At 33.5% G+C, this 21227-nt stretch overlaps 1 protein-coding gene across 10 annotated transcripts in view; it reads right to left on the minus strand.

The window, feature by feature from the left end:
- Positions 1-8: 8 nt before the first annotated feature.
- Positions 9-21227, minus strand: part of Tomosyn (syntaxin-binding protein tomosyn) — a 53700-nt gene continuing 32481 nt past the window's right edge. For 2 of the 10 annotated variants that reach the window (XM_076783707.1, XM_076783706.1), the window contains 10 exons: positions 12711-13179; positions 9484-9600; positions 8896-9015; positions 8688-8813; positions 8375-8584; positions 8052-8160; positions 3974-4057; positions 3565-3660; positions 3271-3395; positions 9-2671 (listed from right to left, as the gene is read on the minus strand). In XM_076783707.1, the coding sequence (XP_076639822.1) occupies positions 2409-2671; positions 3271-3395; positions 3565-3660; positions 3974-4057; positions 8052-8160; positions 8375-8584; positions 8688-8813; positions 8896-9015; positions 9484-9600; positions 12711-13179 (1719 nt within the window). In that variant the 3' untranslated portion in view covers positions 9-2408. Of the gene's footprint in view, positions 2672-3270; positions 3396-3564; positions 3661-3973; positions 4058-8051; positions 8161-8374; positions 8585-8687; positions 8814-8895; positions 9016-9483; positions 9608-12710; positions 13180-20637; positions 20686-21227 lie in introns of all 10 variants that reach the window. The other 8 variants (XM_076783712.1, XM_076783710.1, XM_076783711.1 and 5 more) reach the window with 5 other exon arrangements.

The following is a 21227-nucleotide window of genomic DNA, read 5'->3' on the forward strand; positions in this document are numbered from 1 at the left end:
TGTGAATCGTTTTGTTATCGCGTCAACGACTTGCATATTTGTTAATCGAATACATTTAGCCTCGCGGAAAATCCTACATTGTGTGTGAAAATAATTTAACAGGAACTAGAAGTTTTCGAAACGAAACGAAACCCAGACCGTAGGTTAAATCGAAATTCCGATTAATACTTATCTTTCTCCGTTTGTTATATTATCCCTTTTTTCTTTATAATAATAAATTATTTTCAAACACATCTTAACCTGTTACTTTTCTTTTTTGTTTTTTTGTTTCGATAAATAATTCAGAATTACCTAAACAGTAGTCTTTATACAAGTGTTAGAGTATGTTATATTATCAAACACTTAGATAGTAACGTATTTTTTTCTGTTCTTTGTCTGCAACTATCGTACATTTACTATTCTATTGTTAGAACAATAAACAACTTTTCATTCTCACAAAAGACCCGAGACAAACATTTTTTTTTTTTTTTTATTTCTGTTATGTATTGGCTCCTTCCTTTTGCTTATTAACACGCTTCTATGTTTATTTTAATATAACCATCGCTTAATATTTTTTGCATTTTTTTTTATCTTGTTAGAAAACCCCGCATATAAAGTTCCTGGGTTTTTGAAGACTACTGAGTAAGACGACAAAAGTCATCGCCAAAAGAAAGGTGTTGCTTAAGTAAAACGAATAACAAAAGGTGTAGAATCACTTCTCGGTACTTTTTTTATTTTTTTGTGCAATTATATCGTAATTTCGAAATTGAAATAATTTCTCGAGCATGTCTACTTTGTTATTCGTGAATAACTGGTGTTAAATAACTGATAGTAAATATATATATATATATATATATATATATATATATCTCGTGACAAAAAGGTATAGTGGCGGTTAAATATTTACGAACGAAAGTCTACGTGTGTATATTGTCCGAGGATAATTATACTCAGAAGTCGAAGAAATTGCAATCCTCAGCGGGGCACGTTATAATATAGTTTTTTTTTTTTTACGTAGGTAATTAGTACCATAAATATCAACTATACAGTTATTGCTATGGAAGCAGTACGATAATTCAGGGTCTCAATAAATTCAAGTGAACTTATTAGATATATTGTCTTTACGTAATCTAAATCTACGTATAATTTTAAAAATTATAGTAGTTCCTCTTTATTCTCGTCGATACATATCGTAAATTCAATTGAATTCATCGGCGACGCTGAAGTAGCGTAACTTACAACACGTCATTATACAAACTGCTCTGTATTTTTTTTTTTTGTTATGTATTATATTTCCTACTGCACTTGTTATCTTATATACATAGCATATCTAGCGACAACTACAATTAGTAACAACTGATATATCGTTTATCGACGATGCAACGGTACGGTAGGATTATACGTCGGAATATAAGCCCGATGGTCCAGCATCGCGGATAAATTATATATTTTCACTGCTTTTAACGTTTATCCAATGTGCTATTATCCCGATCGATCGATCATGTTTATTATTGCACGATCGATCGACCAATACGTTATTAATTATGCCAATACATTCGCAATAACGTCGCTACGTCTTCAACTTTGCTCTCTAAATTTGGGTTTTGTGTCGTTCGAACAATGGTTAATTATTAGATTCTTCTCTGTTTTTTTTTTCTTTTTGTTTTTTAACTAAATACAAATGAAGACCAAGTGTCGTTCTGCGTCAACTGTTTTACTGTTACAGGACATACGAATGGATTAACGAGAGCTGTAGAATTAGAACGCGAATTGTCACATAATCATATGTATTGACTCGCACGTAGTAGAATCATTTCTCTTATTCTTCCCTAAATACTTACTCTGTTAAACCTTAAATAATCATATCCACTAATAAATTATTTAATTTTAATCGCAGCCATCCCACTTTCCTTCTGTTTTATCTGCTCAGTTGGTCTATACGCGTACGTATAATACCATTTATTTACTCGGTCTATATAATATGTATGTATATAGATTATTACATATTCTGAGAGATCGCGCATTTATACTTAACTTTACTTTATGTTTATACGTGTATAATATGACTTTTCCCTATATTCTTCGCTGAATGATGTGCGTATGTATTATCTGCTTGTACAAGTATCGCATGAATATGTTTCCCGTTATCTCGTTTTACCCCCTCCCCCTTCCCCATCTGCCCATTTTCTCTTTTTCTTTCCCCCTCTACTAACACATACACACATTTCACTTCTTTATTCCGTGTAATATGTTTCCGGGTGTGTGCGTACAAAGTCCACAAAGTTATGTTCAAATTTTCCTCTTTTTTTTTTTCGGGTCTCCGTTCCCGTTCGCTTTTAGTACGACAGAACTCATACATGACATGTGAACGCTAAATTACCATATAATCGTATGCAGTTCCAAATTTGGATAGAAATCGAGCCATATTCTCATAGCTGATACCATTTCTTGTCTTTGTACTTGAGCATCAATCCGTGAGCAGACTGAGAGAAACCTTCCGCCTCTGTCATCATTCGAGCTGTTCGGTCCTCGAGCTGCGAGAGCTTCTCGCCGCGCTCCATCACCATCTGATGGGCTAAGCTCACCTCTCCCGTGGCGGATGTCACGCGTTCGCGAAGAGCTTCCGTGCCAGCGTTTGGTCCTGGTATATGTTTCGCGACCGTGCGAGAAGCTCGCCCACTAGACTCGCCGACTAAAAGTAACCGTAAACGATATTGATAAAATTAATTGCAAGACAATCGGGACGCAAATGCAATCACAGCAAACGAACGGATCGTTTTCTTCTCATTTTTGTCATCTTAGCCATCGTAGTTTCATTATATGTATGTCTCCTTGTTTAATTTAAAATGAATAGAAAATGTCTTCGTTGCATCTCCAAGTGATCTTTGGTATGGGGAAATCCAGTACTCGAGTCCTTTAAATATCTTCTTTTGATGGTGCGGAAATATGCCACAGAAGGAAAATGGGTTCGATGGAGTGAATGTTATGATGATTTCTATCGTTGCGGAATAACTGTTACAACATGTAAACTTCGATGTTTTCTTCGTTGACGACTGGAGTCGTTTGTTCGATAATGTACTCGTAATTTGAATGTTAAAGAACGTCAAGGTATAGTAAATATACTATACAATTGTACGGTTGAAATTAAAATTAATCAAGCTTATAGTTTACTTGCAAAAAGTTCTACAAAGGGAGCGTTTTTACTTATCTGCTTGAGAACGATGCCCCATTGAACGCTTCGCGAACGAGTGAATATAATATTGATGGGAAAAGAATTCTTTTTAGACTTACATAGTTCTTCTCTGTCCAAACTTCGCGATCCTCCGCCGAAGAGGCCCTTGAAGAAGCTTTCCTTGGGTGGTTCGGGCATGTCGTGACCGATGAATAAGTCTCCCATCATTTCGGTTAATTCCCCACTGAAAGTAAAAATATGTAAGTTAATTTTCACTGTAAAATGTTATTCGTTATCGCGGTATTGGAATACACTTGCGAGCTTTACGATTAAAGTAAATATCTAAATTAAATTGGATGTTCTTAATTTCGTGGTTGCGTTAAAAAAATTTTGTCGGAAGTGTGGAATCGTACCAAAATTGGCTGGATATGGAAAACTTCTGAATCTCAGTGGGCGACGATAGGTACAGACCATGGCCCCTATTGCTGAAGCCGAGTGTTCTTGCAATTCTGTAAAAAATATCAGGAAACGTTGTTGCAATATTCGTTTGCCTCGCAACATCGATTATGTAAACATATCAGGACGTAATATCGAAACGTAAAGTATCGTACGCTTATGTACACGGTTATTAAACTTTATTATAATAATAAAAATCTAAGCAAATGCTTGAGTGACGTCTAAACATGTACCGTGAAGTAAAAAAGGAGCGTAGGAACGATAGTATGCATTAAAAACAAATTAAATATAGAGAGCACGCAAGGCATTGCATATTATTATATATAAGATACATAGTATGAGAGGTGTATTTTATAGACCACTTACTGATCGGTATCGCCATTAACAAAGAGTTGATGACCCCATATGGACAACATGGGGTCTACAATGCCATGTTTTGTAGTCTGAAAACTGTTAGAAATTACAGAGACAGGAGAAAAGTGAGCGTTAAGCGTACACGAGTTAAAAGAGATTGCGTTAGTTTGCATAATTATCATTAACCCATAGAACAACCACTTTATTTTTTATTTTTAAGAAGGTATTCCTATCTGAACCGCAATTTTTTTTCTCTTAGAAACTTTTGTTAGAAGAGGGTATTTTTCCATTCAGTTTCAATCCATACTTTTAGCTCAATGTATCAAAATCAAGTGAAATTCCGTACGTTAGGCTGACGCGTCCGACCATAAACCGATATTTCTACTTGCGTCGAACTTCAAGTACAAGTTCACAGTTTTTCTGTGGTAGGTATTCCTTTTCATTTTGCTTTGAATGCATACTTTTGGCTCTACGTTTCAGGAGTATTCACAATTTTTTTCGTATAAAAATATTAAAAATTATGGGAGTTACAACGAATTTACTCAAGACTTGAGCATGCCCTTACTGGATTCATTGTAACTCCTATAATTTGTAATATTTTAGCATGAAAATAAATCTGGATACTCTGGAAACATATAGCTAGAAGTACGGAATCGAACTGAATGGAAAAATACTCTCTTTTAACAAATATTTTCAAGAAAAAATAAAATTGAGGTTCAGACGAGGATATACAAAATCAGTGTTAGGCACTTAAAATTGGTTACTTGAATAATTTACTTCTGGCGATAGATAAACAATTCTGAATATGTTGCACTATTCCTATAGAACCATTTTAACACAAACATACAAAGAACTTTGTGCTAAAGAGAATATTTATTCTCGTGACTGATTATCAACGATTTGGACCTTCGAACAAATTATTGTATGCATCCTAGAATTCTATATTAGAAGATAAATAAAATTTAGAAAAACAAAATTAACCTTTTACACTTCCCTTTATAAAAAACTACTATTAGATTATGTTACCCTTGAAATTAAACAGGATTTGTCCGTAGAATTTGTTGTCTATCGCCAAGTATGCATAAATTATTCGAGTAGCCCGACCAAAGTACCCCACCCTGTATAAAAATGTTAGTAAATCTATCGTTGTGCAACAGTTTGTTTAGTCACAGCGTGAAATATTAGTATCTTGGTTAGCAACATTGTGAACCGATTACTTAAATAGGAAACACGAAATTTTCAGAATACCCATAATCTGAATCCTATTTCTAATTCACATATAACAATAAAAGCAATATAAAAAATATTAAGAAGTTAGAAAATCACACGATATTTATTATTAAATAAGGCGGAGTTCAAGAGTTGTGACATAAAGCAGTGACTATCGTCGAGTTAAACATTTAAAACTAACACATATGAAGATAATTTCTCGTATCATATACAGGGTGTTCGGCTACTCCTGGGAAAAATTTTAATGGGAGATTCTGGAGGCCAAAATAAGACGAAAATCAAGAATATCAATTTCTTGATTGAGGCTACGTTAAAAAGTTAATAAAAAATTAAATTAAAAAATTTCAAATCATTCTGAAAAAATTCTTTTTGGTTGCAGGGGTCAATTATAATTATTTTTGGTGAATACACATACCCCCGAAATCTTACCCACTTTCGAGAAAAAAATTCCAGTATATGCCTAAATTTTTCAACGAAAAAAAAATTTTTCAAATCGTTCTGAAAAAATTATTTTCGGTTGCGGGGGTTAATTACAATAATTTGTTATCATTAGACATACCCTTGAAATCCTGCGCATTTTCAAGAAAAAAATACAGTACGGGCGGATCTTTAAACGTTAATAACTTGTTAACGAAGCCTCCATCAACAAATTGGTATTATTGATTTTCGTCCTATTTTGGCCTCTAGAATCTCGCATTAGAATTTTTCCTAGGGGTGGTTGAACACCCTGTATAAATAAACGATGAGTTTCTTTGAAATCAAACGTTTCTGACAACAGTTAAGGAACACGAAAACTTCCAATAAGGAGTTATTAATCGTATTGTTATTAACGATAAGTAGCGAAAAATTAAAACTAAATTCAACTGTCTCGGAATTAATTCCAGGAATAGTGTATGAGGTCCTATTTGTGTATCGTGGAATTCTACAAAATCATATGCTGCCATTTACTAATGAAAAGATGACTTAAAACATTGCAGTACAAAATGTTAATATGATCCAGTGGTCAAGTAAATCCAAAGTTTAAAAAACGTATGTCTAGGACACAGAATACTCCCTTAATCTCAAAGTTGAGAACATTTATTCGAAAGAATTCCAATTTTTTTTTTTAATATTAGATTTCAGCTTTTATCAACGATCTGCAAGTTCGAAATTTGGTAATGTTCAATTTCCAAATTGTTCTCCGTGTAGTCGGCAGGGCCAGCGCTAAGCTTTATGCTTAGAAAGAAGCGAGATATGGAGAAGAAATCTAAATATTATAGATCTTCGGACACATTTCTCCGAATATGTAAATTTACAGCTTTAATGAAACAAATTTAAGCGATAGAAAATTCGAAACACAGAGAAAATCTTATGACACTTTGGTTTAACCAGTTAAATATACAAAATTCTCTATGTTAGAGGTAAACAAAGAACGATTCGAGAAAGACGCATAAAGAAACTAATCGGATTGAGAGAATGTCATAAGTTTTCTCGAAAATCAATCAGTCACGTGTTAGAACAGCAGATTCAATAAGTGACATGTCAGAACAGCAGAAACTTTCGTGCAAAAGGTACAAACATCCTCTAGAGAACAGTGATTTTTAAATTTATCCTAACGTTGCATGAGATCTAAACGAACGATGCGCTGTATTTCATCTTACCATACGAAAACTATGGATTCTAAGTTTACAGAACGAGACAAACTTTACAACCCTGTATTAGGAAATTAAAATCGTGAAATTAAAACTCATACGTTGTTTAACGTTCTTCTATTATACATAAATTTCCAACCCTTCTTTTTCTCCTGCAAATCGATTAACTGCTTACTACGTACCTTCCTAGAAATTAACACTCACCAGATTCACCACCTTAAACAGTCAACCCACTAATTTGGAGCTTTCATTACTCGATAGAAATCTCATTTGTGCAATATTTTCTGCTCTCAAGCGTTAGTTTGTTACATTGGAATCTCCCCCAGCCCTCATACTATACAGACTGAGGAAGAAACGGATCATCGTACCACCAAAATCGCACTAAACTCAAGTACTTGTGGAACTTGCGAAGAAACACTCAAAGAGGAACTGAAACTCTGTCGATTAAATATATCCGCGAACCTGAATCTTTACTGTTACCGGAAAAGGACTTGTGCCCTATAAATATACTTATAGTATTTGAAACTACAACATTCATAATAACAAAACGTTTGTTTGTCGCTTGAAAAATAAAACTTTATTTACTATATCAGCGTATCATAACACGTGCTAATGTACATATAAAAAGAACGAGCACAACCATCATGGTAGAATAAAACTGTGCATTTAGTGCAAACAGTATGAGGCATGAGAAAATAGCTACACAATTATACATGTATCAAAGACCGAATAAGCCATGATTCGTAAAAAATTTCTAATTACTTTACTTCACTTATAAATGTAGAAACTAATAGCATCGAATGGTCTATTTGCAGAAAAATAATTATTAACTCGTAATTTCTCTTATAGTAGACACAGTACAGATAATATAAAGATAACTGTTTGAAATATTTCTGAAACTTTCTTGTGAATAGTAAAAACAACGGTTGCTTGTATTTAATATCGTTAGAAGATTTAATTTCAAAAGACATTATCAAGCTTCTGAGTATAATGAATATAAAAAATTCTATTTTTATATTATAGTTCGAAGGTAGTCGATCGAAAGAGTTAGTGGAGAAAGTAACTATGTCAGTAATACAATGAATATTACGCTACTTTCAGCAATGTGTAAAATGTTGCAGTATTGTAATAGCATATGGTGCATTATTATACCGTGTGCAAGTATAATTATTATTTCGCATCAATAACTGCTATGAAGCTAAACTTAACGAAATACTTATTCTTCTTACCTCAAATCTATAAGAGGCAGGAAATCGACGTCTATCAATGGCCTCAGACTTGGCAAACTGTACGCAGCTACGTGCCCATTTGAAACGTAGCAAACCAGGCAAACATTATCTGAAAAACAAAATTTATTTATGTAAATGTAACAATACACTTTACGATACGAATCGTCTGAATAGTTTAGAAAACATGACCTGGGAAGAACCGTTTTAGCTAAAATGTGATATTACGAATATGAAAATTAAAAAATTGTCTCGAAAGGATTATCCATCCTTTACAGAGAGAGATACAGTTGTGTGGTACGTAGAGTAAAGAAACCATAACGTACCTTTTATAGACGTAATTTCGGCTTTGATAACGATATGAGTTTCAGCCAGTTGTTGTCTATATAAACAATTCTGCGATGGCAACGCTAAGACCCTCGCCTGTTTTTCAGATGTTAATACAATAAATTGACGATCTTCGAAGCCCTCTCCAGTGGTCGCTTGTGTGGTCATCGACGGAGACATCCGACTATTTGTACATTTACCTTGGCTCTCTTTAACAAGAAGAACGCGATATTATGATTTCATTTTATTAACCAAATTTTAACCAAGACGAAAAATTATAATCGTATCGATGAGATGAGTATCGAAACATACTATTGCGTTCTTTGCCGTCCACAGACTCGTCTTTCCAAGATTCGTAAGAGTATGGAATGAGGGCACCGTTACAATCTAAGAAGGACATCGATAGAATGCAACCCTTTAATTTAAAAGTAGATCCATCTGAAAATAAAACACGTATCGCGTTACACGAATCAACGTTTTATTCTCTATACGTTTTGTCGAACGAGGGAATAACACTTACTGCATGTAGAAACAGCAACCGGATGAGCGTGTCGTTCTCCACGAGCGGGCGTATTAAATATCATCGTTTGTATAGATCCTAAAGATGTACCAATCCACAGCGTTGGTACGGGAGTGGTATCTTGAGGAATTGAAAAAAGAAAAGCACTTTTGGTGACGCAAACTTCTCCCAAAAAGCCAACGTTTCTAACGCTAGATTTACGAGCACTCGTACAATTAAAATCCGTTATAGCGTACTTTAATCATTTGCACTACAACTCGATTGGATTGCAAGCATTTATAAATTTTTTTTTTTGGGGGAAAAGATAATTTTAATTCCCAAAAATTCCATTCAAATAGCTAGTCATAGCTAAAAAATAATATTTATGCTAAGCTGGCGAGTTCTGTAAATCTAGTGTCAAGGGGTGCTCTACTGAAGAACTATTTAAAGTTGCTCTACCATTTTTACGAACAAAAGAAATATAGAAGGAACAAAGAGTTTACAAGAGAAGATGTGAAGCAAAGAATTGATTTTTTGGAAAAGTTTACAGTAAAATGAACCCGTTTGGCGGGTAAAATCGGCGAATAAGAAGTATAGGAAGAAGTATACCAGTTTTTTTCGTGTAGGAATCTGCGAACGTAAGGCAGCTGATGGTTTCCGTAGTGATGTTCTCGAGCGACGACATGCTCGAGCTCCTCGACCGTTGAAACGAACTGTCGTACTTGTCTACGCGACCAGCAGTCCCAACAATAAATGGAAAATTAAATACTGTATGGGCAATAGCTTTCTATAATAACGACGAGCATGCAACGTTTACCACATTACACATCTCCGACACGTAGCATTCTTATTACAAATTAACGAGGAATCGCTTGGAGAGTCGGTCAGAGTGTGAATGAAAAAGTTAAACAGTGTTCCAAGTAATGGTAGCAATGTCAAGAACAACAATAACAACAACGATAACAACAACAACAACAATAATAATAATAATAACAGTGACAGCAAAAACAACAACTATCACGACTAGTATATCTCTCTTGACAGGATAGTTTCACAGAATAACATCTTTCACACATCTATTCAACATTCATCAAGTCGATCAGATGTATCTATTCTGTCATAAAATCGGTTAGAACGCCACATAAATAAACAAAAAATGTTGTAATTAAATCGAAGAAGTCAGTCAATCTTAAGCAAGTATATCACAGACACTATGCCCCAAACTTATTCGGTTACATTGCTAGAAGCAAAAATTAATTACAGCACCCATACATCGCCGGTTAGGTTGATCCTTATTTTTTTCTCCAAAAATCACGTAGGAATGTTCGATATTAACTGAAGTTTGGAATATTTGCTACGAGCATTATACGTATGTTAAAATTTCAAATCTACTGTAAATTCGACTCGACGATTGTAATTAACACTTTCACTGCCAGATCACGCGAAAACAATTGACAGAATTTTATGGATTCAATTCTTAATGATAATAGTAAATGAAAATTCGTTAATGGAAATCAATTTTTAAATATTAACTGAATTTTAAATCAAAGTAACTTTACATGAAAGGCTGACAAAAATTCTGTAAACTAAATTGAAATTGCGAGGGACCATTTTTCGTCACAACGTATTTCTGTGTAAAACAAATAAGTTTAAGTTGAACGATCGAACAAATAAGTAAGTATTAAACATTAATTTCAAGGCTCGGTATGATTTTTTAAGAATATAGCGTGGCAGTCAACGTGTTAAAATTTTTAAAATGGACTCCTGCATCTCGTTTATGCTTATAAAATTATAGAAGCTACTATACATATAATGCTATATATTTCTTTTTTTCTGGATAACAATAATTGATGTAAGTTCTAATTATTTGTATAATTATTGCACGTTCGACACATTCCACACTCTCAAAGACACTTCAAAGCTCGAAAATAAAGGACGACCCGATTTTCAAAAACAAAATATACACAGAAAGTTCACACTTTATACGGAGAAACAAAACTTCAGTAGCAATAATGCGATTATGCATTTTTCACTAAAAAGGCATTCTTTTAACATCCTTAAGAAGTCTCTAATAGTTTTCGTACGTATTCTGTATACATACATACACATACGCATGTGCGCGCGCGCACACATACAAGATTTCAATAAAAATCCAAGCATATTTACTTAGGATCGATTTTTTACCCCAAAATGACGACCAATTTCGCGTTAAAGATATTTCCATCGTTTTCAAAATTCCATTATTTGACGATTCGTGAGAAAAAATGTTTCTACGAGGCAAATGCATAAACTTATTTTCCTAATTATGAACTATGCGATGATACAAGGTGTTCAACAATAAAGAGTAACTCTAAATGCCAAAATGAGCCAAAGTTATGCACGTAGAATTTAATTTTAAGATTACAAAAAAACTACTCGCCACAAACAAATTTTGATCAAATCTCGAGACGAGAATATGAAAGCTAAACACAGGAATTTAGACCCAATTAATTAAGTCTATAGTATACACATACAGATGCTCAATTCAACGAATACTGTTCGTAAAAAGTATTAAAAAGTCTGTTCGAAACGTAGTTTCGTTTCAACCTGACATATAAAATCGTTAAAATTTTTTACGTCTCTTGTCAAACACCCTGCAAAAAATTGCTAACTATTTGCAATGTGAACTTTTTAATAAAGTTTAGTGCTACAGAATCGATCCGTAAGAAATATGGCTGGCGTTTATTAACACCCTGCGTGTTCGATATTCCATAGATCGTACATCGAACCAAAAAGTCGGTTTAAACGTATCGTTAGGCCACATCTATTAGAGAAAATAAAGTCAATTGAAAAGTAAGAAATAGAGAAAGAAAGAAAGAGAGAGAGAGAGAAGAGAGAAAGAGGAAAATCGGTTAGAACGCGGAAGAAAGTATTCTTCATGAAATGTGCAGAGTGAAAACTAGAAATTATGCAAGTTAGATGATGTGCCATTGTGTGCTCTCGAAGAAAGTGGTTTTTGATCAAGAGCGAATGTGAACAGATCATTAAGAAACAAAGATGCGATGCAGAGAAGTAAAGTCTGCCGGAAGGTATATATCCACACTCAGCAAGGACCAGACAGTATCTTTTTTTAATCGGACACAGCGAAAAAAGTATATCGATAACGAAGACCAATCTTGAAAACAGCGACTTTCGAGATTTGAAATATTTCATCTAATTTTTCATATCAACATACGTTAAAAAATCTCTCGATATTTCAAATAGAAGTATGGATAAATACGAGATTGATAGTAGAAACAAAAGCAAAGATGCAGTACTCCTACCGTAGAAATTTCTTTTCGTTTATCTATTTCAATAAATATCTAGTGGTTTCGTTCTTCGACAGACAGATATGACAAATTATAACAGCGCAGACAATAACTTGAGATGGACACGTTCCTTATGAGTCTTTAATCAGCAACGACGTTCATTTCGTTAATAAATGTTCATCGCAGAATGGTTACGATGTCAAGCTATGTTAGTTTTCTAGAGCCACGAACCATTCACGAAATCTTTTCTAAAATACATTTCGTAAATTATTCGGCAAAAAATATTCTCTGGTCGAGTTACGCTCGATGTTTTTTTCTCGTACGTGGTAACAAACGCCGTTCAGGAGATTTTTTGGTTTCGTATGGCAGCGAGACCAGTCGCAGAAATAGTCGTTCTACCGAGAATGAAATCAAACTGACAACAAAACGGAGAAAAAAGCACTTGGAGAAGAATAGACTTGTCTCATTCATGTAACATAGAAACAAAATCGATGGTCTACGTAATTTTTATAGTAATTGTATAAAAATGATAATTCGTTTAGATACTACCAAAGCTGTTATACTGTCTGGTGTTGAAGAGAATATTCTGGTAGTTCGAAGAAGGTTGTGGAACGATCGACGGATTGCTTCGTATCTCGGTGTTACGCTGATTAGAGAATAGCGAGGTCGCCGGAAAGTTGTTCAACGACAAGGAATCCATCTCATAATGGTTGGTAGTAGTGCTCAGACACTTCTGGAGCTTTCTTATGCCCTGGGCACGAGACTGACGTGGCTCTACAGTTAGGGATTTGCGAGGATTCGCATTACAGCCATTGCTATCAACATCGGCGCTATTCACGGTATTGCGAATACCCAATCGAGGGGTGCAGACATCACTAGCATTTTCACAATTGCAACCATCATCACCAGTGGAACCACAGGAGCTACAGCTATTATTATCGGCGTTGTCACCCTTTTCACTACCACCAACGACCACCGTACTTCTTCGCGTTACCGGCAACATGCACATCCCGTTCATCTACAAATGAGCGACAGATCAAATGTGGAGAAAGTAATTTTTAGTTCTACTCAAGTTCTATCGCGTAACCAATATCTGGTTACGATTATTCTTATTTCGCTTCGTTCTAAAATCTTAACGCATCGTCACTCCTCGATGCTTCGACCATATCATAATTCCATTACGTTTATTTATTATTCGATCATTTAATTTTACTAGGATTTCTTCTCTACGAATTGTAAATTTTTGGTATTTTCTTGATCGTTTAATCTTTGCTAGAATTCGTTCTCTGTGAATTATAAATTGGTGTTACAGCTGTTCCCAGTCGAGTGGGACACCCTGTATACAGGGATAAAATCGAGGGAGGGGGGCGCGATTCTACGTGCAAAATAAGTCGAAAAGAAGGGATACCATTTTTTCGTTCGGGATTTCCTTTTCGAGATAATCAAATTTAAAAATATATCTGAAACAAGTGAAATGTAATATAATTTGGTAGACGCGTCCGACCGGAATCCGATATCTTCTACTTGTGTCGAAGTCAAAGTTGTATACAGGGTATATCCGGACAGGTAATGCAAATGTGGAGGGTGGGGGTTGATTCTATGTACAAAAGTGAGTTGAAAATAGGGAATAACATTTTTTCGTCAGAAGCTTCCTTTTCGAGATAATTGAAAATATATAAAAAAACAAGTGAAATTCCGTACGACTAAACTGACGCGTCCGACCATAAACCGATATTTCTACTTGCATCAAAGACCAAGTCCGCAATTTTTCAATGTATATTTTTCATTCGGTTTGAATTTATACTTTTGGCTCTACGTTTCAAGAGTATTCACAATTTTCTTCGTATTAAAATATTAAAAATTATGAGTGTTACAATGAATTCAATCAATGCCTTAAAAAAAGAAGCGTACAGACAATTGCAGTGATATCTCAAGTTCTAGTTGACCGATTGGCACGAAATTTACAGGAACTCTTCAACACGCGTGTCTTTATAGTTCGAAATTAGGATTTTTAAAATCCGATGTTTTTTACTATTTTTTTTAATTCGCTAAATGTAAAAAGAAATATACGAAGTCGATTATTTGACTTAAAGTGCTGTAAAATTTTTAATTTTCAACATTTTTACATAATTCATTGGATTCATTGTAAGTTCCAAAGCTTTTAATATTTTTATATGAAAAAAATTCTGAATACTCTTTAAAGATAGAACTAAACGAATTGATTCAAATTGAATGGAAAAGGATACCTTCCTTTCATAAAAATTTCTAAAAAAAATCGTTAAACAATTGCAGTCTAGGCGGGAATACTCCCTTAATCTAAAATATGAAACTGTGTGTAGTTAAGCATTTTTATGTGTATATGTATATTAATATGAATCTGTGATACTGGGACAATTTGTACCATATGGGTGATTCGCATAAACAGTGGTGGTAATAATCCAGACTTTTAACAAGAAGTAACCGTAATACATCAACGACTTATGTCATCGATAGTATCTGATCGTTATACTTACAGATTTTCATTGGACTCTAAATTTTAAACTTGAGAAAATTAAGTGAAACAATCGATGATGATTTGAATTGTATCGATAAACGTGGAGCACAAACGCAATCTCCCTAAAATATTTTCGTTATTCTCAGGTACGGGAAAATATGTTGTATTCAAAAGTTGTACGACATTTTGAGTTGTACAAATACATGAAGCCCTTTTTGAAATCTCTTCCAGGTAAAAAATATAAATTTCTGTTCGAATGAATGTAATATGAATGTAATATAAATTTAATATGAAACAAGTGTTTATTCTATTATATGAAAATTCCCTTAACCTAAGAATTTTGTCTCTATTGTTTCGAATATCGAAGGCTCTATCATATTTCAACAAGAATTATTCCCTATTCGTATACTCGCTGCTCGTGTTCATCAATCTTTTTCTCTCAAGATTCTTTATTTTGAATATTTTATTTCTGGTACAACCTTTGAAACATTCGATGCGAATAATGGATGCAATATGGATATCGTTCAACGTGCAAGGGTTGTGCTCTTCGTAAGTTTCGCTAAGTTTCTCTATAAGTGAGAAGCATGTCTACTCGCTAGTCATATGTAAACTCCATAGCGTTAACTGATCGACGCACGAGCTAATCATCGCCTAAGTCGATACTATCGGCGATAATTCCACGAGTTACTATTTCCTAACAATGTCAATTCCAAGTAATGCACTACTCACTATTCTTACCATTTATCTGTTTACCTTGTAGCATAGCTCGTTGAAATCGTCTAAATAGCCGCTATCGCGCTAAGGATAACAAAGTACGAGATTCTATTTTTTTACAAAATGAAGGTCGATCTTGAGATCTTCTCTACGCTTCCACAATACGTCCCTCCTTATGCCGTAGAACTTTTGTATACAACATTTTTCTCCATGTCTAAAAATAACGAAAACATTTCGGGTGTATAAAGTTTCTGTCCCGCCCCCGTGTACTGACTAAAAGGAAATATCGGATAACAGTTTTTACGTAATAATAATAGCGAATATTACAGCACTACCTAATGTTGGCCAGAGACGAGGATTATTTTATTCCATCTCGAGTCTATAAATCTGTGCAATTCATTTCTAAAATACCATCCAGGAATTTACGTATAATAATGAGAACCTAATTCAAAATTGACATATTCTCCTCCCACTTTTGTGTTTCCTTCAACTGTTGAACGTAAGAACACGGGGTGACTCGTTCGAATCTACCCCCTCGAGTACCTTCTAAATTGTCGACGATAGCAAAAAATGTTTCGAGTAAAAGTGAAAAATTCACTCGCATCAGATTACGCGGTCCCCGAAATCATTCAACTTTTGTTCGAAATATTTTTGAGTATCGTCAGCAGGTTCGAAGATATTCGATTTGCCAATATAAATGGGTCGCATGAATTATATAACCGGCATCTTTGTTCGTAAAAAGTTTTGTCGTTTTTTATAATGAAAATAATAGTGTACGTCAATTTTCTATACTTGCAATAATTTTTGGAAACTTTAAATTATTTAAATTGCATGCTAAAAATATGTAGCATGGAATTTGAACAATTTACAAGTTTAGTTTCCAAAAAATTATCGTGAATATAAAAAGAATTGAAATGTCTTCCGTGATTTCCATCGCAGGAAAATAGGATCACTAAAAGGAAAATAATTATTTTTGTATGATCATGGAACGTTCTAAAAATGATCGACGTCGAGTATGTCTAACAGTTCTCCCAAGAAATTTTCCTCCGCCTAAAGTTGATTACCTAAGTATCGATACATCATAATTATTGGTAAATTACAATAGTAAAAAATTGATTAAATAAATGGTTAAACATATATATATATATAGTCGTTATCGTCGGCATCATTAGTTAAATGAAGAAGTGTCTCGTGTAATAGAAAGAAAGATGAGCCGGTCAATGGCGAAAAATTGTCGCAAAATGCCTGAGCACAAAATGTATAAAATTTGCTATGTGGAATAATAGCGCAATATTATGTAGAGTCTTTTATAGCAGTCAGTCAATGTCGGCAAAATAACTTGAGGAACGTAAGTGATAAAGCGCTCTGTCAGCCATTAAAAATATATATAATCATTTAATTACAACAATTCCAAAACTATATATATATAAATATCATATATGTGATCGTCACATTGAACAAAAGGAAAAGAACTTTTAAGTGTAACTTCACATCCTGTTGTCATTGACGATGCCGTGACCATCCGTGTTATTATTATTACTATTGCTATTGCGTGCAAATCATTAAAAAAATGTTCACAAGCTTTGAAAGCGATGTTGTACCGAGAGAAAGGTGTCAGGATAACGAATCCTATGATACAATATTGCAAATTTAAACACATACCAGAATCAAAATTATATATACATATACAGTATAATATTCGTTACGAGCTCTCGGATTGGCCTGCACGCTAAAATGGACTCTTCCCATTGTTTCTGGTTCACCCACCCCTTAGAAAATCGTGATCCAGACGAAATTAGACCGAGTCGAAGGGATTTGAAACGAGCAAGGAACAAATAAACGAAATATTGGCCGATCTATAGCGCTCGTTTTTTAATACTAATATTATTTACTTCGCGTAGGCAACAGATGAGAATAAAAAAAAATATATTTATCCGTTACTTATTAATCGAATATACGTTATAAACAAATTATATTTCGTAATCCATTGTTTCAATATTAAATTTCAGCTTATCAGTGTCGACTGGAAGACTAAATCATCAACAATATTGAAAAATGAAAGAATAAAATTACGTTTCTCCTATTATGCACGATATCGTAATATCTAAATAATCATTATGAAATATATACTGTACTACATAATAATACTCTATTATTACTTCAGGAGAAATAGGTGGAGAGGAACGTGTAAGCAACTAGCAATCATGCGCTCTCGGATTAATTATGTACACTATGTAACAAATACTGCGATGGAAATTAAACGAGAAATGTAACATTTCGTTCTCCAATACTGTACTGATTTGGCCTAATTCGCATTCTTCCTGCCTCTATTGATTACTGATTGCAGAGACGGGCAAAATTTTCATTTGCAGTGATTTACTCGAATAAGTTTTTACTCGTTTAACGTGAAACGCGATTTGATCCTTCAATTAAGATTGTAATTTTTATCGAACATGTAACATAGCAAAGATTGTTTGTATTTTATTCGTTATTCGGAATTTGTATCCAAGTGAAAAGTTTGCCCATCTCTGGTTCTAGTTGTCCACGCGATCAATACGAGAGGTATCGAGCTCTTAACGAAATCGTTGACCTTCGTATATTACGAAAGTTGAAGTCAAGACGAATGCTTGAATCTTTTCGAATTTAATTTTTGAAGAATTTTTTCTACCAACACAAGAAGATTATTATTTTTGTTAGATTAACATCTATTTGACATTGTTCGTTGCTCGTTTTCGGTCCTTTTGACTTGCTCTTATCGCATCTCGTCGAACGATCGCTCGGAAACATTTCTGTTCTATTTATTTACGAGCTCTTAACGTATACATACTGTACATACATACACAGGATAAATATTTAAACAGAAACACTTAGAAATCTCCGTTACTTATAGATATATGAAAAATTGCCCAAGACAAAGTTAAACTATTCGATGGAATAAACATACGTTTTGCAAGGTCGTTATTCCACAGATTTCAAGACCATGGATCTCTTTTTAACCAAAATTCTATAGTTTCTGTTGTCTGATAAACGAACAACAAATTTAACATCCTGTATGTTAGGAGTTTTGTTCGAATTAAATTGTGTTGGATTTCGTGCAAAAGTAGGGGTGTTTGAATCATGATTTTTCTATTTTACAAAATTGTATTTGGCGTTAATACAATCAATCGATTAAAAATTCTTAAAAATACGTTATTTATCTCGTGTACAATATTTTCAAAGAATTATTTACTGTCGTTGATGTATCGATGTTTTATCATGCTTTTATATGGCTAAATAAGCAAAACACTTGCAGAGCTAGTAATGGTTGCACCAAATTTGAATAAGAGTCGTGCATTGTTGGGAAAAGTAAACAAACATAATCGGAACATTTTTCCGCGATGATGATATCGATAAAATAATACGAAATACGTATCGCTAGTAAGAAAAAATTTAAGTTTAAAACATTTGAAAAAATTTTACGAATAGTTTAAAGAACAATTCCCGAAATAAGGAGCCTGATTTTATCATTTCGCGACTGTAAACTAAGAGGAATGTATTATACAATTGAAATGTAAAATTAATTTTACGTGCATTAAAGTTTAATAAATGTACTGATAGAAGGAATACTGAGAATTAAGTAATAAACGTATTCTTTATCAAATAACATGTGAAAATCATTGGTTATCATTTAAATAAATAATTGTTGTCATGATTGGTGTTATTTAAATCATTTTATATGTCGTGCATAAATGATTTTCTAGACATACAGCAATTTTTAATTATCGCGAGCAGTAAATAATGTATTTCTGTATAATCAGTTTTCCTTTAATCATGACTAAATTAGTTATTATGAATATGTTAAAAAATTGCAGAACACATTCATTACGATGTAAATAATATAAAGCAATATCTATTATGAAAAATTATAATTGACGATGAATTTCGAAGTGAACTTACCTATTAATGATCATCGACTGATGCCATAAGGTCTTTGAATCAGTATTTATACACATACACATACAATTTTTTAAATAAATATTCGTGTTGAAGCTCTTTTAATCGTGACATATTGAATTTAATTAAAATTAAATACTTTCTTTTCTATTTGTGTACGATTCGAACGGAAAACTATATGGTAATTAAAAATTTTTGAATTTGATTGCGTTTAAGTTAATTATCTTAAAGTATTACAAATTACTAAGCACTTCTTATGGCTTCTGGACACATTAATAAGAATAGATTGACAACAAAAAATATGAGACTTCGTTTAAAAAAATATCAATGACCTGGAAAACCTATTTTCCTCGTTGTTATGTTTATCCCCTCGAATAGTTTAACTTTATTCATATATTGATAAATGACAAAGATGTGTAGGTGTTCCTTTTTATATGGGAAAATAACCCTGCACGAACCAAATAACTTGATCACAATTATTTCCGGCATGAAACTTTTCTTGCCTCGAACAATTCGATTCTGAGACGTTAACGATAAATAATACACTTTTTCATAATTTGCAATTCTTCAGAATTGTTAGAATTATCTTTTAGTCAATTTTCAATGAAACCATATAATTCTTTTCCGCTTATATTTTCGAACAGAGGAATTAAACATGTTTTCGAAGATACTGGAAAAGTTCGAAGATTTGTTCACTATAATCCAAAGAATTCTAGACACAATGAACTTAGAAGCTGTGAAAGATAATTTCAAAATTTTGTTGGAAAGAAAATTTCCCAATTTCTTTGCCTTTTTACACAACAAAATATTTCGTTTAGTTTGAGTGCTACACCCACCAAAAATTTAGACCATAAATTTTGGAACTTAAAGGGGATCCACTCGTTCTGTTTTCGTTCAATTTTCGAATACTATAAGCAGTGGACAGACTCGGTTTCGCAGGGTTATTTTGCTTTCCTAGAACTTTGTAACAATTACAAAAATGAATATATTTCAGTTATCCAGTCTGAGGTACATTCTGAACACAGTGAATGAAAACTATGAATACATTTTAATTGTTACTCAATGGGCAAGAAAAAACAAGATAATCCCGCAAAAACCTATTTTGCCTCAGGCTTTTAGTTTTCGACACCCGAACGATATGAACCAAATGGATCGCCCATAATATCGTTTTTTAATTTTTACATCGGACCCATAGTGATCAAGTCGCTCGTAACATACTTAAAAGAACAGATACGAATACTTAACATTACCTAGATTATTACGTAAAGTCTCGCAACAAATATACTTTTCTCTCGGTGATAAAACAACTGTCAAAATATGAAAAACCTTGTCTTTACCTGAATCAACCTTGCTGTCGGGGAAGACCGCAAAACTGATTTGAACCTGAAAAAGCGTTAAAGTAAAATCTCTTCATATTCAAGTAATAGATTGATTATGCTCAAGGATAATTTATCGATTTGTACTTTGATTTTTTTTTTTTAAATTCAAGGACGTATCGAGTATGTAATCTCTTGTGGTACATTCCGAAGGAATATTCCGGCATTTCACAAACCAGGGGAGCAAATAACAAAGAATGGGAGGAGTCTAAAAAGTTCAAACGAAATTCACACATATGGGTTTCGGAAACAAGTGCGAATATAGGGTGTTACCCAAAATGGCGAACCATTTTTCAGGATCTATTCACATCGTGACAGCATAAATCGGAAAACTCTTACCAGTTTGTGATCTGAGCCAGCTTGGAATTCAAGAACACAAACACCGTGTAATTTAACACATTTTTGCATAGATTTTAATTGCTTTGCGGATCTCGTATACTTTGACTTTAAACATATTTATTATGCAATCAAATTCCGGAGTTTTCAATCACAGTAAAAAGAATCGTTGATATAATAAAATTTCACGTTACAACAAATGTGATGAAACTT

The sequence above is a fragment of the Colletes latitarsis genome, chromosome 2, assembly GCF_051014445.1.
Source record: "Colletes latitarsis isolate SP2378_abdomen chromosome 2, iyColLati1, whole genome shotgun sequence".
In the NCBI taxonomy this organism is placed as follows: Eukaryota; Metazoa; Arthropoda; class Insecta; order Hymenoptera; family Colletidae; genus Colletes; species Colletes latitarsis.